At 45.1% G+C, this 18,448-nt stretch overlaps 2 protein-coding genes across 2 annotated transcripts; both read left to right on the forward strand.

Annotated features, from left to right (window-relative positions):
* Positions 1 to 477: 477 nt before the first annotated feature.
* On the forward strand, positions 478 to 15,944 carry fyco1a (FYVE and coiled-coil domain autophagy adaptor 1a). Its single transcript, XM_084472549.1, has 18 exons — positions 478 to 540; positions 1,561 to 1,676; positions 2,628 to 2,734; positions 2,867 to 2,992; positions 3,397 to 3,503; positions 3,918 to 4,061; positions 4,226 to 4,319; positions 4,820 to 7,306; positions 7,395 to 7,487; positions 7,585 to 7,703; positions 7,795 to 7,962; positions 8,778 to 8,930; positions 9,522 to 9,754; positions 11,493 to 11,646; positions 12,592 to 12,684; positions 12,912 to 13,122; positions 13,664 to 13,773; positions 14,244 to 15,944. The coding sequence occupies exons 2-18, from the start codon at positions 1,616 to 1,618 to the stop codon at positions 14,317 to 14,319; spliced, it is 4,536 nt and encodes a 1,511-aa protein (XP_084328675.1). The 5' UTR covers positions 478 to 540; positions 1,561 to 1,615; the 3' UTR covers positions 14,320 to 15,944.
* Positions 15,945 to 16,813: 869 nt separating this feature from the next.
* On the forward strand, positions 16,814 to 18,448 carry LOC311353474 (FYVE and coiled-coil domain-containing protein 1-like). The gene is made up of 4 exons (XM_084473385.1): positions 16,814 to 16,900; positions 17,052 to 17,262; positions 17,804 to 17,913; positions 18,318 to 18,448. Exons 1-4 carry the CDS (start codon positions 16,821 to 16,823, stop codon positions 18,391 to 18,393), a joined length of 477 nt encoding a protein of 158 aa, XP_084329511.1. The 5' UTR covers positions 16,814 to 16,820; the 3' UTR covers positions 18,394 to 18,448.

Raw genomic sequence — 18,448 nt, forward strand, 5'->3', positions numbered from 1 at the left:
ATTATTATTATTTCATTATTATTATTATAGATTTTGCTGTATTTTTTTAATTACAATTATTAAAATCATCACCATCAGTAATAATAAAAATATTTGGTTTATTAATATTAATATTAGTAGTAGGCCTATTAGCAGGAGTTGTAGAAGGCCTGCTAGTAATATTTTGTATTTTTCGTTTGTATTATTATTATTAATATTATATTATTTTGGATTCTTATGTTCTATGAAACCTAATAGAACCATATAACTCTGTTTCAAAAATATATTTCATGTTTTGCTTTCAGACCCCTTTTTTAAGAAATAAATAGGGTGGAAAAAAACCACTATCGTTGTTTGTCACGTGACGCTAGTGTTTACCGTGCATCTACAACCACACTATGTAGTGGTCCCGCCTCCCAACCTCAATACGATTTGAAGTCAAATGAAGTGGTGCTTCCTTAGTGGATGGCATAATGTCAATCAGTACATTTCTGAGACAAATACACAGCATGTTAATATGAGCATAATATATGGGTTGTTATGGATGAGTCGTTCTTAAAAGTATGTCAAAGTTGTTGTTTAACTTTATATTGTAACCAAATTAATATGAATTAGTAGCGTCTGTATCTAACAAACAATAACACAATTCAAGTCTGTCATGTTGGTCTAACTTTTATTACAATGTAGCGCTAATGTTAAGATGTTATGCTATGTTTTGTTTTACTTCCGAATGCTGAAAGGTTATGATTTGACAATGCTATTGATTCAATACCACGACCACTCTTGAACAAATGTCTTCATCATTAGTTAACTGTGTATTCCAGAGTAACTCCTGCACTAATCTTTCATTTACGGAGCATTTAACTAGTACACTATGTTCAAGAAAGTAGAATAGAGACTATCCCATATGGACCGCATCGTCCATAGAGAACAATGAGAAGATAGGAGAGCTTTTAAAGTTGGTTAAAGAAAATGTTTCCTCAGTATTAGATCGTGTATAAGGGCATCAAGTAGTCCTACTTCCAAATCTACAAAATGAGTTTGTAATGCCTGATGTGAACACTGTCATTGGCCCTATTACCTATAAATAATCAATCAAATACGTGATTAGTTCAGAGGAGTAGTAAAAAAAAAAAAAAGTAAAACAGCCAGTTTCAAAAGGGGTTAAACAAAGAAAGTGTACATGGTTAGGAGCCTCGATTTGAAAAAATGATGATCAAGCATGTAGCACGTCGGCAAGTTGATGACAAAATATCATAATCCTTGAGGTTGCGTTACTGCCTCATAACCTCAGTGCTCCATGTTAACTGAAAATGTAGTGGTCATAACCGAACATGATAATTAGTTATCTATTACTATATAGCCACATTTTCAGCTGCACCTACAGGCTAACTATATGCACAATTGTCTATTGCCTTGACACAAAATGCTGGAGCCTTGTTAGAACCTCTTATCAGAGTCACCCCAGGGTGCATGCTCAGGAAGAGCACTAATTTTGTGGCCTACAAGTACGCAGGATATAGTGTTTGACCATTCATACTGCTCCTTTGTCCCTGTCCCCCCTTTGATTCTCTGATTCAGCACAGTGTCCAGTGACCCTGTGACCCCCTGTTGCCGCGGAGACAGCGGTGAGGCCATGGCTGCTGGGGCGGTGGTCGGGGAGAATCAGCTACAGAGGATTATCAGAGATCTGCATGGTACGCCAGCTTTGACCTGTGTGTGTCTGTGTGTGTGTGTGCGTGCATGCTGCATACAACAATGCGTAGAGTGAGAGTGAATGGGGTGGGCTGGTGGTAGATAGTAGTCGGCTGCAGGCATGATGTGACAGAGGGGAATGAATGTCAAGAGTTGGATCAGTTTGCCATGGCGCTACAACGATCTTAGCCTTGCTATACAGAGAATTAGCTCTCTGCTTGACCTGCCTGCCTGGGCTTCCTGATAGCTGGATCTGACTCCCCAGCAACCTCGAGCTGGCCAGGTTGTGGCCAGAAAAATTCTTTAGCGATGCAACAAGACTCAGGGTTGACCTTTAGGACGCGCCCAGGCTATGTGTCGTTCCAGCTTTTACGTTGGATAAGAGGCAAGTGACTCATACGTAGGTTTTCTTGTAAATCCTTCTGATAATTTGATATGTGTGGCTATCCTTGTGTTGATTGAAGTATATGTAGTAAGGCGAGGCAAGTTTATTGATGTAGTACCATTCAAACAAGTCTATTCATAGTGCTTTGCAAGGACCATCATTAAAATATATTTAAAAAAGGAGAACAGAAAATACCAGGGATAAAGACAATAATCAAAAAGATCCAATAAATCAGCAGTATGATCCAGGCTTTTAGAAACAAAGTGGTCTGGACATTATACACAGCTTATTAGATCAATATTTGCACTGCAAACACTGCAAAGTTAGTGGTTTACCACCTTCCTATCATTTCTGACATGCCATCATCAATGAGTTAATGTACTAAAGCTGGCTTTGCTTATTTATGTGTTATTATTTTCAAGCCTTTTGTAAGTTGCTCTTGGTAGAATCTCGTCTAAATGCCCTAAGTGTAAATGTAAATGTGGGCCTATTCAACTCTTTCAATTTGGTTTTGGTTAGGGTTAGCTTTCAGAATTCATGTTTTCTCCTTGTGTTTCCTAAAAAACAGAGGCCGTGGCAGAGCTGGCCAAGGAGTACCGAGAAACTGGAGAGCCAATCACAGACGACAGTACCAACCTTCACAAATTCTCCTACAAACTAGAATATTTGTTGCAGGTAAGATTTATGCATTGAACATCACAGACCCCTGTGCAATATATAATCAGACACTTGCGTTACATCCTAGTTGTTTTTTGTGTTTGAAAGAATGTTTGATGTTTGAGCTTCCCCTGAACGTCTGCCATTCAGTTTGATCAGAAGGAGAAGACTACGTTACTGGGCACCAGAAAGGACTACTGGGACTTCTTCAGTGACTGTCTCGCTAAGATCAAAGGAGCCAATGATGGCATCCGCTTCGTCAAATCCATCTCTGAGGTATTCAGTTGAGGTTATCCATCTGTTTTGGTTTTGTTATCTTGTTCCTCATCAAGATGGGATCACTGTTAATTTGCATATGTTCTGCCATTCTGCCATTACTATTTCAATCATAGTTTTGGACTTTCTGCTAGTGCAGTAGATGTTCTTGAAAGGTATGGGCCATATTGATGTCTATTTCAGGAAGTCCTCAGTTGAAGCTTTATGTATTAAAGTCCACATTTCCGTCAGAAGATATGACATGCCCAGGGCAAACTGTTCAAACAATTGTTAAACAACTGTTAAACAATTCAAATCTTCAAAAGTGTTGTTCAATATGGTATTCCAAGAAAACTATTACGCATAGAAATTAGAGTTATCCATAAATGAATAAAAAACTGTTATCCTGACTGTTCTCCTGACAGCTGAAGACATCTCTGGGGAAGGGAAGAGCCTTTATCCGCTACTCTCTTGTACATCAACGCCTGGCCGACACACTGCAACAGTGCTTAATGAACCAGAGGACCACCAGGTAGACCTTGGAGTTATGCCATGCTGCTCAGAAAGTGTTTCTTTAATGGAATAGGGCTTAATGCTTCGTACGTTCATGGGGACACTGTAAGAGATGAGACTAACTGAAATGATCAATGACCGAAAACGTAACAGAATATAAATAAACATAGTTGTGTTTTCTGGGAAAGGTCATTTCCCTTTCTATACTTTCTATACACATAGATTCTCTTCTGCTCTGGTGTTTTACATAAATTCCCCTCTCTGCAGACAGAGTCAGTCAGACAGCCAGACAGTCAGTACTATAATTACATTAGAGTGTTATCCAGTTAGTGGAACAAATTTCTTGAGAAGACTATACACTTCACACAATTCACGTGTGTGAATTCATGTTCAGCTTGCCTCGGCCAATGTCTGTCTTTCACTTCCTCCATAGTGACTGGTACTATGCCCGCAGTCCTCTTGTAAAGCCCCACCTTAGTGTCGATATCATCAGCCACCTGTACGAGCTCAATGAAGTCCAGTTCGACGTGGCATCCAGGGGTCACGACCTCGATGCATCATGGCCCACCTTTGCAAGGTTTGGTTTCTAATAAACACTAAATGTGTACTACACTCTCATCACCATGTAACAAATTCAAAACACTTCTTGTCGAAGCTTCTATGTGTAGACTATTATATACATGATTGTGCACACGGCGTGTGTTTAAAGCCACCTGTTTCTGTGACCATCTATCTAATCAGGAGGACACTCGGCATGCCAAACTCACCAGGCCACATGTGGAAAGCGCCGAGCCGAAGCTCCAGCATTAACAGTCTGGCCAGCACCTACTCACAGGTAACCCACTCATCAGAACTCAGGAAGCACATGTGCGCACAGTTTTAAAATAGGTTCCATCGCCCACGCTTAGTAGGCAATGCCACTACTGATGCAGTTCTTTATCGATTTCCTAAAGTAGGACTTAAAGCTCTGCACTCGTTGGCCAGGTGCCATTTTTTTGGAATGGTGCTTCTGCATTAATGGCAGGGAACAGCTCCTAATATTCCAGTTTTGGAGCATGGTTTATGCTACTTTAGATTCTCATGACCGCAGATGTGTTATCTTACTTGGCATACTCGTATGAGTTGTATGTACGCACAAACAAACTATCAAATTAAGAGAAACATACGCATGTGTTCTTGCATGACGCCCAATGTCTGTCTCATGCTTTCAGCAACCCACTATTGTTATTATTATGATTTTACTGATGGAGAACTTTCTCCTATGTGTATTTCTCGTTCACTCACTCTGCAGTGTATATTTCCTTCCCCCACCCTATGCATCTCGCAACCATTAAGCAAGCACACGAGCTCCCCTTGAGCCCTGATTATGGCCAGAGCCTGCTGAGTGAGCTGAATGAGTCTCTGGCTTCCTGCGGTGAAGACGTGAGTGCAGTGGAGCACCTTCGCCTGGAGCTGGACCAGTCAGAGCTGAGGCAGCAAGGGCTCTTGAGTAGAGTGCAGCAGCTAGGGGAAGAGGCTGGGGAGCTCCGGGGGGTGGTGGCAGAGCTCCAGAGGCAACTCGATGTGTCTCTAGCGGCGCAAGAGGACCACCGGAGCCTGCAGGCAGCACTCAAGGCTCTGGAAGGTAGAGAAGAGACCCTTTCCAGAGAGTTGGAGGTACTCAGGAGTGTGGACCGAGCCAGAGAAGCTGAGCAACACCTGCTCCTGGATAAATTAGCAGTGGCAGAGGGGAAGAACATGGAGCTTCTGGCCAAGTTGGATGGCGTGCTTAATGAGAAGGGCCAGCAGGCGACCAGTCACTTTGATTCAGCGCAAAAGATACATGAACTGCTGGACAGATTAAAAGAGGCTGAGAGCAGGAAGATGGAGACAATCTCTGATATGGAGGACAAGAAAAGGCAGGTAGAAAGATTAGAGGAGGAGCTAAAAGTCAAAGATGTAGCACTGAAAGACAGAGAGGTCAAACTCGGAGAGTTAATCACGTCTACGTCTGAGGAGAAAGCTCAATTAAAGGCAAGAGTGCTGGAAGAGTGCAATACCACAGAGAACTTGGCTGAAAAGTTAGCCTTGAGAGATAACGAGGCCAGCAACTTGCAAAGAAAACTTGAAGATTTCCAAAGATTGCTTGAGGAGAAAGATAGGCAGGTAGTGGAAGTCAAAGAAAGAGCAAGAGCTGATGAAGAGACTACTCGGCAGAGCACAATCGTCCTAAAGGAGTCTTTGGAAGGAGAGGTCAATGCAATAAAGGAACTGCTAAAGATTAAAGAGACAGAACTGATTTCCAGCAGCCAAACTCTTCAACGGCTGGAATCTGAGAAGGACAGCCTAACCCTGCAAAGAGACAGCCTTACCACAGGTAATGCTGAACTGGAGACAAGTGTGAAGGAGCATTCCAAGAAGACGGACGACTACAAGACACAGTGCACTAATCTAATGGAGCTCAATGAGAATCTCCTGTCCACCGTGAAGAGGAACGAGGAATTCAAGAAGGAAATGGTGGCAAACAGGGGGGCACTGGAGGCCGAGTTGGCTTCTTTTAGGGCCTCTGATAAACAGCTCAGGAGCCAGCTGGATGACGCCAAGGTGAGCGTGGACGATAAAGAGAAGAGGTTGCGTCAGGAAAATCGCTCGCTGGACGAGAGTCTCCAGCGGGCGGCCATGGCGGCACAGCTCTCAGAGACGACCTCCAAGCGCCTGGAGCAGGAGAACCAAGCCCTCCGAGAGGACCGGGCCACTGTGAGCGCAGCCCTCAGCTCCATGCAGGCAGAGCTGAAGTCATTCAGTGGACAGATGGGAGAGTTGGAGAAGAACCTCGGGACATCACGCAAGAACGAAGCCGCTCTCCAAGAGCAGCTGAGAGCCAAGGAGGCCCAGCTGGAGAGTAAGGAGAGTGACCTTAAAGAGCTCCACATCAAAGTGAAAACGAAGGAGAACCGGGAGAAGGAGCTGAAGAAAGCCAAAGCAAAAGCAGAAGCAGCCTTAGCGAGACAAAGTGAAGTGATTGAGAGACTCAGCACAGAGAAACAGGCGGTGGAGGAATCTCAGCTGGAGAGATCCAGCCTGCATGCCAGGGAGAACCAGGACGTGGTGGAGAAACTGGTGTTGGTCGAGGGTCAGCTTGAAGTGAACATGAAAGACGTGTCCAGGCTCCAAGCAGAGGTCCTCGATCTGAGGGTACAGCTACAGAGGGCCGGAGAAGAGAACCTCAAGTGTCAAACTAAACTGGAGGTGACGGAGGGCCAAAGAGCCGAGTTCATGAGCCTTACTGGGCAGCTCCAAGCTCAGACGGAGGCCCTGAATCAGAGGCATGTGGCAGAGCTGCTCGGCTGCAAACAGAAGGAAGAGGGGCTGATCGAAGAGCAGGTCCAGCAGGCCGCCGCCCACGCACAAGAGCTCGCCACACTCAAGGCAGAGAACGAGAGGCTGGGCCTTGAGAGCGGCGAGACACGGGAAGGCGTCTACAGGGCCAACACTGAGATGGCGGAGCTGGGGATGACCATCTGTAGGCTGACTGCGGAGAAGGAGGAGGCCAGGGAGCGCTGGACCAAGGAGGCGGCCAAGATTGAAGAGCTGCAGGACGGAGCCACCAGAGAGGTGGAGAGGCTGGAGGCCTGCCTGGCTGCCCTGCGCCAGGAAAACAGCAGCCTGAGAGAAGAGCTGAGCCAGGTGGAGAGCCTGCCGCGGGCCGTCGTGGAGCTCCAGCAGCAGCTGGGGAAGGCCGAGGGTCAAGTGCAGACCCTTCAGCACACCACCCGCGAGGAGATGGACACCGTCAGGTTCCAGATCAGCTCCGAGAGCATGAGTCATCAGAATCAACTGAAGGTGAGTGAAGCTGTGCGATATAATCGTCCATGCATGGATCCATTGTGCATTGGTTGTGACTTTTAGTTTTTTTGGTCTTTTCATTCAGAGTGTGAATGAACAGCTGACTACAGTCAAAGCCCAGTTACACTCAGAGTCGGAGACGGTGTCCAGGCTGCAGAGCAAAGTATCTGAACTAGAGGTCAGTGTATTCCACGATAATTATCTACAATGAAGGCTCTAACAACCCCTATTTAAATTCAGTCTGAAATGCTTCAATCTGTTTTGTTCGAACGAAGGCTGTGAATGAGCAACATGCTCACCTCATGGTGGAGAAGGATTCCCACATCACGAAGTGTGAGGCTACCATGCGCCACAACGAGTGTGAGATGCAGCAGCTAAGGGAGGCAGTCAGCAGGTGGGTTAACCTGTCGGTCGCCACACCTGAGTCCTAACCACACACGATTGTCACCAGCGGTTCCTTAACATTCCCACGTCTCCCATGCCAGCACCGAGGAGGCGCTTACGGCCTTGCGAATTGTCTCGGAGGAGCTAAGGGAGCGCCTGGAGAGGACGGAGGCTGAGAAGCAGAGCGATCACCGGAGGATGACCGATGAGATTGAAGAACTTAGCATCACCAAGAGCACCCTGGAGGAGCGCCTCATCGAACTCCTCAGGTGCGGGGATGAAACTTGAAAATATGTTTTGTTTTCTTCTATACATAGGACTTTAGGTCAGGTCTGAGATTTGTGAAGAGAGCAAGGTGAGATGGTTTCCCTGAACATATCGCAAAAGAGCTGCCCTAAACAGTCAGAAATCTTAATTGACTCATAGAGAGGCAGGTACAGTCAAGGGATATTCTATCCCAACACGACGGATGGCAAGGCCATTTCAAACAAGGTTCACTCCAATTATCACTCTTGAATAATCTTAAATCTGATCTACAAAGCAGATAAACCACAAGGGTGCCGATCATTAGTTTTTTATATCAACCTCTTCAAAGGTTGGTGATTGGTTTGGTGTGGCAGGCCTGGCAGACCGACGTTTTTCCCCTAGTGATTGCTCATAGGGAGAGGGATGTCTGATGTTCTTTTAAAATGACCTGGCACTGCTGGGAGCCACACTTGACAAAGTGGTAGGGAGGAGAGGGTCGATAGAAAAGACAGACTTGAATCAGAGGGAGAAAAAGAGAGTACAATAGTTTTGTGTTATTATAACTATTATAACTATTATAAAATTTTCTTCTACTTCTTCTATTTTCTACTTTCTACACAAAAACACATAATTAAAGCAGTCTGGGTTGAGGCTTATGGCATCTAGACTACCATAACAAAATATATATATATATATATTGCATATATATATATATTTTTTGTATAAATATATATTATCCAAATATATACATAACTCTTTTTTTTAGATCAACCAAAAGGGTATTTCATTACTTAAAACAATATCATAAATATGTTCCTCTGCATTTCTATATGTGCAGGGACAAGGACGCTCTGTGGCAGAAGTCTGACGCGCTGGAGTTTGAGCAGAAGCTGCGGGCGGAGGAGCGCTGGTGGCTGGTGGATAAAGAGGCCACCAATTGTCTGGACTGCCAGGGCCACTTCACCTGGTACCTGCGCAGACACCACTGCAGGTGGGCACCGGGGGGGTCACACTCTCCAGGGGTCACTTTGGTAGAATCCAGTAGATGATCTAGGCAACTACGGGTGAAGTAAATGCTGGAGTTGCTTTTGTTGTTGCTCGGCGGCAGAGATTGGCGAGCGATTCTGAGTGTAGGTTGTTCCAGTGTGTCCCGAGTGGTCAGAATGGTGTGTTGGTCAGGGAAGCTGGGATAACTTTTCGGTTCAATTGTGGTCCTTGTGAAAGCTACATTGCATAAATGTCTTGGCTAGTATTGAAACGTATTCAATGTACCCATACTAGGCAAATCGTTGAGATAATTTAGCACCTATGGTACTATTTTTCAGGAAATGTTGCTGCTCTGATTGACCATAAAAGTCATGATAAACAGAAACGGAGACATAGTTTTGTTTACCAGGCAGTATATGGTCCCTAATAGCCATCGTAGGAGCCTTATCTAGCGCCATTACCAGACGTAATCTGTCCATTGGTACAGAGTCTTATGTTACAGTACCAAAGTCTCCACCTAGTCAGAGGTGTGTCTCACTCTGGGGCCGTGCCGTGCCAAAACGCCGCGAGCCTCAGCAGGGAACCTGTTCTGCAGGTTGTGCGGCCGCATCTTCTGCTACTACTGCAGCAACAACTTTGTGACGACCAAGCACAGCGGGAAGAAGGAGCGCTGCTGCAGGGAATGCTACAGCCAGCACGGGGACGTGGTGGAGCGCTTCACCCAGGCAGAGCTGGGCCCGGCCGAGGCCCAGAGCCCCCCCGCCGCCGGAGCCGGGCCGGAGTCGCACCCGCAGCCGGCCCCGTACAAACCCACCCCCAGGGTGACAGGTGACTGGGCACGCTGTGTATACTAAACACACACCGCTCACCAGTGTGTACTGTGTATACCACACACACTGTTCACCAGTGTATACTGTGTATACCACACACACACACACACACACACACTGATCACCAGTGTGTACTGTGTATACCACACACACTGTTCACCAGTGTGTACTGTGTATACCACACACACACACACACACACACTGTTCACCAGTGTGTACTGTGTATACCACACACACACATACACACACACACACACACACACACACACTGTTCACCAGTGTGTACTGTGTATACCACACACACACATACACACACACACACACACACACACACACACTGTTCACCAGTGTGTACTGTGTATACCACACACACACACACACACACACACACACACACACACACACACACACACACTGTTCACCAGTGAGTACTGTGTATACCACACACACACACACACACACACACACACACACACACACACTGTTCACCAGTGAGTACTGTGTATACCACACACACACACACACACACACACACACACACACACACACACACACACTGTTCACCAGTGTGTACCGTGTATACCACACACACACACACACACACACACACACACACACACACACACACACTGATCACCAGTGTGTACTGTGTATACCACACACACACACACACACACACACACACACACACACACACACACACACACACACACACACTGTTCACCAGTGAGTACTGTGTATACCACACACACACACCCACACACACACTGTTCACCAGTGAGTACTGTGTATACCACACACACTGATCACCAGTGTGTACTGTGTATTGACTGTTCCCTATTCTCTACTATGCATCCACTATACAGTATACTGTGGTGAGGAATCACAGTCAAATGTTGTTGTTTGCTCGGGTACGGGAATGATTGTATAGTGTAAACAGTGTAAAATAGTGAATACAACGGTATATAGTGTATAAAGTATACACAATAGTGATTATAATAGTGAACATAAGAGTGAAAAGTGTATAATACATGTCATATATAATAACATAACAATATAATTAAAAGTATAGTGTAAATAATAGTGAATAACAGTATATAGTGTATAAACTATACAATATATAGTATAATAAATATAATATACAATAGGGAATATAACAGTTAATAGTGGATTAAGTGTACAAATATAAACAACACATTTCTCCAGGGTGTGTTCCTTATTTGTGTATCCGCTTCACTTTCCTCAGTTTTATTCCTCTATTTATTTTTATTTAATGTCCCTCTAAAGCTGATGTACAGTGATTTAGAATCCCCTACACCCCAAACACATTTCCTAAACACAAACAAATGTCAACCGCTTTTCTAACCACAAACCGAGGTAGACTACTGAGCTGCTGTATGGAGGAACTTTGCTACAGAAAGGAGGAGAAATTCTTATTTCCAATTCCTCTTTCCACTATTATTTATGTTCCAGTTGTGCTCTCGTTTTTGTAAGAAAAGGGAAATGGCAAAACAATCCAATGTCATTCAATTCCCTTATTGTAACTGTGCTGCAAAGAGGATCAGTGTATAGCACCTCTCAACCAAAAATAATTGAATGATTTACGATTTATGATTTTTTTAAGGCTGTGTCTATCTACTTCCGGACCAGTAGAAAAAGGGTATAACATGCATATGTTTTCTCTCTCAGTAGAACAATGTTTCAATCAGTCCCCTCGCTCTTCATCTAATGTGTAGTGTCAGAGCCGGTCCCCCAACCGGAGGAGGGGGCATTTGACATCATCACGGAGGAGGAGGTGAACGGGGTCTACGACAGTGACACCGTCTCCCAGACCACCGGAGGCTCCCCGGAGAGCGACCAGGACAGGAGACCTCCAGGGCCGGTGGACATGTCAGTATGCTTCATGTAGACCGTGTCTTGATTCATACTGACACTCTAGATATGTACGGGCATGATGAACTCATGATAACGTTTAAAAAATGTTTTGTAGACGGACCGGAATATACATACCTCTTGTAGAGGCACACACACACACACACACACACACACACACACACACACACACACACACACACACACACACACACACACACACACACACACACACACACACACGGGCTATGGTGTTCATTGTTCCTCATTTGCGCTGTGCCTCTGAAAACCACCAATCACATGCTGCAATGTCTGTTTTGATAGTAAATTAAACCGACTGCACCCGATGACATCATACACATGCCAGGTTGCCACAATAAGGTTATCTACCTGGAACTGGTTTTCCATGAGACACTTCTGTGGAACTCAAGCTTTCATCATGTGGGACACGCTAACAATAGACCCTTCATCACACAGAAACCTGGCTTTTAGAAACCTGACGCCGACTTTCCAGTTCCTTGTCCTTCTATAACACAACATTCAATCAATTCAAAATATGTTAGACTTTGGCCCCTGGGCAATGGAGCAGCGCCGCCTGTCAACCAAAGAGAAGAGGTGACCAAATGTCCAGCAACGGCGAGGACATGATTGAAGCAGTCAAAGGATGATAGTTTATTCAGAAATGAAAACAATCAGAGCTCAGCTTCTATTCGTGTCTGTTTTGAAGATTGTTACAACTTGAAGGAAAATGAAAATCCCCCTGCCAGGGCATTATTGAAGCGTCTGACGCAACGCTCTTCTTTGTGGTTGGACCCTCAGTCATTTGCTTCTCGACATTTGTCTGTCGAAACTGAGAGCTAAAAAACGATTCAGATTTTTCTTCCCGAAAAGTGTGAATCTTATTCCATAGTCACACAGAGAATGTGCGGGTGGCAAATGATGACCTTGTGACTCTCTTCATAGTGGCACCGGGGACATGACCCCAGATGACCCTGAAGACCATGTGCCCACGGTTCAGGACTCTGAGATCAACCTCCTCCGATCGGGGGAAGTCACGTGAGTCCGTCACGCACTCACATACCACACATAAATACAACAACCAACGTTTCAGAAGTTTTTTTTCCTATTCCTCACCTAGCTGTCATCTTGGTTTTAACGCTAGTTTGGTGCGGGTAACTGAATGCGGCGTTTAGAACCAAGATGGAACCAAGATGGCCACTGGTTGAGTAAGACCAATGCTAGAGTCGACATGGTGTTGATTCTCTTCCGCATGCATTCCCCAGTGTGGCCGTGGCCCTCAGCATCGACGACATCTCCAACTTCGGGGACAGCTCCAGAGAGCTCTTCATCAAGGGTAGCTGCTACAGTCTGATCAGCATCGCCGTGGGGGACCGCGGGCCCAGCATCGGCTGGGTCTTCTCCTCGGACCCCAAGAGCATCTCCTTCAGCGTGGTGTACAGGGAGGGGCCCGACACGCCCGTGGAGCAGGCCAAGGTAAAGCAGCATGAAAACAAAGGCGTGGCATGGAAACTTTGTATGCTATGTCTTGTAAAAGCAAACAAACTGAGTCACAGTGGAATTTAGTATCAGACCTAATGATTCACCTGGTCTAGTCATGTGCAAATGGTTCAAGGGTGCCCCCTACAGAGCACACACACACACACAACTATGGGGTATGTTTTTCAAATTAAAAGCGGTTGAAATTCCTATTTAGTGGAATCGACACTCGGGACACAGTCCACTCCGTGGTGCCTGAGAGCATGGCATTAACACACATGGCATCAAGACTGACAGGATGAGGGGTTAGATTCCCACATGGACCACCCATGTGAAGAAAGTATTTGAAGTATTTTGAAGTATTTGCAGGATTGTCAGACACTTTGTGATTAAAGCATTCACCAAATGGCTTGTAGTTAAGTAGCGTGTGGAAACAGTAGGTTGCGATGCTACTCACTAGGTCGCAGGAGGAAGGGGGATTGCTGTTCATGATGGACCCTGTTGAGGGGGCTTCTATAAATGCTCTCGCCTTGCCCAGGTTCTGATCCCGCTGACCCGCTGCAACTCTCACAGAGAGACCATCCAGGGGCAGCTGAAGGTGAGGAACCCAGGCCTCTACACGCTGGTGTTTGACAACTCCTTCTCACGGTGAGACCCCTGCACCCCACCCACGGTCCACACACACCCACGGTCCACACACACCCACGGTCCACACACACCCAGGGTCCACACACACCCACGGCCCACACACACACCTTTCTGTCCACACACCCACTCCTATCCACACACACTCAGGGTCCACACACACTCAGGGTCCACACACACCCACGGTCCACACACACCCACGGTCCACACACACCCATGGTCCACACACACCTTCCTGTCCACGCGACCCATCGCCCACACACACAGCCCCCCTCTTTCACCATCAATTGGTAAACGTGTGTGGTAAATGTATGGCCAGTTCTTGTCTCTTCTGCTTCCCTTCTGGAGAGCGTTGTCACAAGTGTTGAATGAATGATTTTGCGCTGGAGCAGATGTTCTGTTGTGTGGCTTGTTTGTACCGTCTGATTGACACGCCTTTCATTGGTTTTCATTGATAAACCTTGTCCCAACAGGTTTATCTCCAAGAAGGTGCTGTACCACCTGACCATCGAGAAGCCTGTGATCTACGACGGCAGTGACTTCCCCTGACCCAGCGCACCCCTCTCCAGGACACAGGGTTTTTATAGGAGTTTATATAAGTTGCAGCATGCTGTTTCTTTATTTATAATCATTTACAATTTGTTTTTAATGGGTAGTTTATATTGCTTTAAAGAAATTATCCATTTTATGGAGGCCCTGTTACATTTTTGTGGTCGTCATCAGAACTAATTGACTTAATGAGGAATGTGGAAATTATGAATACTGATTTTACAGGTTTTTAAAAGGTACACCAAGTAGTCCTCAAGCACTTTGGTTATCTATTCTTTAGATGGATAAGGATCCCCTGTGGGTTAACTTGCTGGCTCTTCTCAGGGATTTCTCCTGAATGCAAATGATTACTTAATAATACTAATAACAACAAACCATAATAGAATATCACACTCCCCTACACTACAGATTTCCCCATGACGGCAGAGTTAACGTGGTGCTTTGCATTAGTGTCATGTGGAACGTTGTCTAAACAGAAGCAGGATGAAGTCAGAAGTGTAGCATTGGGGAAGGAGCACACGAGCTGTGATAATCATATGATAATCACATGTAACTGTGTTTGTGATGTTGATAAAAACTTTTAGTAAGTCTACTGGAGGAGGGGTTTCAACATTTTTATAAATGGTGTGTTGCACAAGATACTTTGAATCTCTGCTGGTGCTTAACAGCTTTTCAGTTGTCAGAAGTTGTTCCGACTTGCAAAGGTTAGAAATTATTTTCTGATGTGGAAATATAATTGGGATTTTCGATAAATGCTTATCAGTTCTCAGTGCAGTGAATAGAATCATTAATAGGCTGATGACGATGGAGCATTTGCCAAATCATTTAAATCATGAGATTTTTCTATTTATAGCTATAATACTCAGCAGGTAATCTAACCAAAGTATTACAATACAATAAGCCATTTTATTATTGAAAAGACGATGCCTTAATAAAAGAGACTGATTACTGTGCACAATATCTTTATTAAGCAACGTCTTGAGGTCCAGAACCTCACTACAGGTTGTTGCTTGGTTCGATTTTTTGTATTTGACTGTGTACAATTATTTTGGACATCTTTCATATACTTTTTACACACAGGAATCACAATGCATTTTATGATGATTGATATTTCTTTCTCCTGCAAAGCAATAGGAAAAATGAGACACCAAATAGCGGACTAAACAGAGCTTATTTTTAACTGTTTTTGTAATGGTCAGTCTATCACTTTTTACTTATGTATACTCTGATTGGTGTGATTTAGTAGAATTTGTATACCAAGTTTCATAATTGTGCATGAAAGAATTAAAAAAAAAGGTTTTGTCTTCAAAAATTATTTTGTGATATTTTAAGATAAAGCAGATGTTCTATTTTCTTTTTGACTATAAGATGTAGGCTACATCTATGTTCCCTTTTACCGATCTATGCAACTGTAAAATGTAATTAAACTGTCCCTTTTACGAATCTATGCAAGGGTAAATGTACTACAACGTTCCAAAAACGAACTGTAAACCAATAAAAGGGAGGAAAATATTTACTTTGACCTAGATCTTGTTTAACCTATTACGAATAATGCTTGAAACAAATGCTTGTGAATAGTACCAATGTTATAGTAAAAAAAATAAATAAAAAAAATAGTAAAAATGTTTTGTAGACAGACCAGAATATACATACCTCTTGTAGAGGCACACACACACAAACCTTTTGTAGAGGCACACACACACACACACACACACACATACGTGTATGTGTGTGTTCCTTGTTCCTCGGGCCATGGTATTCCTTGTTCCTCATTTGCGCTGTGCTTCTGAAAACCACCAATCACATGCTGCAATGTCTGTTTTGACAGTAAATGAAACCGACTGCACCCGATGACATCATACACATGCCAGCGATAAGTGAGATATGATATGAAGATGATGACAACAATAAGGTTATCTACCTGGAACTGGTTTTCCATGAGAGACTTCTGTGGAACTCGAGCTTTCATCATGTGGGACACGCTAACAATAAACCCTTAAACACACAGAATCATTTTAGAAACCTGACTCACACTTTCTGGTTCCTTGTCCTTCTATAACACAACATTCATTCAATTCAAAATATGTTAGACTTTGGCCCCTGGGCAATGGAGCAGCGCCGCCTGTCAACCAAAGAGAAGAGGTGACCAAATGTCCAGCAACGGCGAGGACATGATTGAGGCAGTCAAAGGATGATAGTTTATTCAGAAATGAAAACAATCTGAGCTCAGCTTCTATTCGTGTCCGTTTTGAAAATTGTTACAACTTGAAGGAAAATTTAAATCCCCCTGCCAGGGCATTATTGAAGCATCTGACGCAACGCTCTTCTTTGTGGTTGGACCCGTCATTTGCTTCTCAACATTTGTCTGTCGAAACTGAGAGCTAAAAAACGATTCAGATTTTTCTTCCCGAAAAGTGTGAATCTTATTCCATAGTCACACAGAGAATGTGCGGGTGGCTAATGATGAACTTGTGACTCTTCTTCATAGTGGCACCGGGGACATGACCCCAGATGACCCTGAAGACCATGTGCCCACGGTTCAGGACTCTGAGATCAACCTCCTCCGATCGGGGGAAGTCACGTGAGTTTGTTGGTTTTAATGCTAGTTTGGTGCGGGTAACTGAATGCGGCGTTTAGAACCAAGATGGAACCAAGATGGCCGCTGGTTGAGTAAGACCAATGCTAGAGTCGACATGGTGTTGATTCTCTTCCACGCCGCATGCATTCCCCAGTGTGGCCGTGGCCCTCAGCATCGACGACATCTCCAACTTCGGGGACAGCTCCAGAGAGCTCTTCATCAAGGGTAGCTGCTACAGTCTGATCAGCATCGCCGTGGGGGACCGCGGGCCCAGCATCGGCTGGGTCTTCTCCTCGGACCCCAAGAGCATCTCCTTCAGCGTGGTGCACAGAGAGGGGCCCGACACGCCCGTGGAGCAGGCCAAGGTAAAGCAGCATGAAAACAAAGGCGTGGCATGGAAACTTTGTATGCTATGTCTTGTAAAAGCAAACAAACTGAGTCACAGTGGAATTTAGTATCAGACCTAATGATTCACCTGGTCTAGTCATGTGCAAATGGTTCAAGGGTGCCCCCTACAGAGCACACACACACACACAACTATGGGGTATGTTTTTCAAATTAAAAGCGGTTGAAATTCCTATTTAGTGGAATCAACACTCGGGACACAGTCCACTCCGTGGTGCCTGAGAGCATGGCATTAACACACATGGCATCAAGACTGACAGGATGAGGGGTTAGATTCCCACATGGACCACCCATGTGAAGAAAGTATTTGAAGTATTTTGAAGTATTTGCAGGATTGTCAGACACTTTGTGATTAAAGCATTCACCAAATGGCTTGTAGTTAAGTAGTGTGTGGAAACAGTAGGTTGCGATGCTACTCACTAGGTCGCAGGAGGAAGGGGGATTGCTGGTCATGATGGACCCTGTTGAGGGGGCTTCTATAAATGCTCTCGCCTTGCCCAGGTTCTGATCCCGCTGACCCGCTGCAACTCTCACAGAGAGACCATCCAGGGGCAGCTGAAGGTGAAGAACCCAGGCCTCTACACGCTGGTGTTTGACAACTCCTTCTCACGGTGAGACCCCTGCACCCCACCCACGGTCCACACACACCCACGGTCCACACACACCCAGGGTCCACACACACCCACGGTCCACACACACCCAGGGTCCACACACACTCAGGGTCCACACACACACTAGGGTCCACACACACCCACGGTCCACACACACCTTCCTGTCCACGCGACCCATCGCCCACACACACAGCCCCCCTCTTTCACCATCAATTGGTAAACGTGTGTGGTAAATGTATGGCCAGTTCTTGTCTCTTCTGCTTCACTTCTGGAGGGCGTTGTCACAAGTGTTGAATGAATGAATGCCTTCCCCCTGATTTTGCACTGGAGCAGATGTTCTGTTGTGTGGCTTGTTTGTACCGTCTGATTGACACGCCTTTCATTGGCAAACCTTGTCCCAACAGGTTTATCTCCAAGAAGGTGCTGTACCACCTGACCATCGAGAAGCCTGTGATCTACGACGGCAGTGACTTCCCCTGACCCAGCGCACCCCTCTCCAGGACACAGGGTTTTTATAGGAGTTTATATAAGTTGC

This window comes from Micromesistius poutassou (genome assembly GCF_964030765.1).
Source record: "Micromesistius poutassou genome assembly, chromosome: 9".
Taxonomy (NCBI): domain Eukaryota; kingdom Metazoa; phylum Chordata; class Actinopteri; order Gadiformes; family Gadidae; genus Micromesistius; species Micromesistius poutassou.

Coding starts and splice junctions, on each gene's coding strand:
- fyco1a (XM_084472549.1), top strand. CDS start 1,616: ATGGCTGCTGGGGCGGTGGTCGGGGAGAATCAGCTACAGAGGATTATC. Junction 2,735..2,866: donor AACTAGAATATTTGTTGCAG/GTAAGATTTATG, acceptor TCTGCCATTCAG/TTTGATCAGAAGGAGAAGAC. Junction 8,931..9,521: donor CTGCGCAGACACCACTGCAG/GTGGGCACCGGG, acceptor CCTGTTCTGCAG/GTTGTGCGGCCGCATCTTCT.
- LOC311353474 (XM_084473385.1), top strand. CDS start 16,821: ATGACCCCAGATGACCCTGAAGACCATGTGCCCACGGTTCAGGACTCT. Junction 17,263..17,803: donor CGCCCGTGGAGCAGGCCAAG/GTAAAGCAGCAT, acceptor CGCCTTGCCCAG/GTTCTGATCCCGCTGACCCG. Junction 17,914..18,317: donor TTTGACAACTCCTTCTCACG/GTGAGACCCCTG, acceptor TTGTCCCAACAG/GTTTATCTCCAAGAAGGTGC.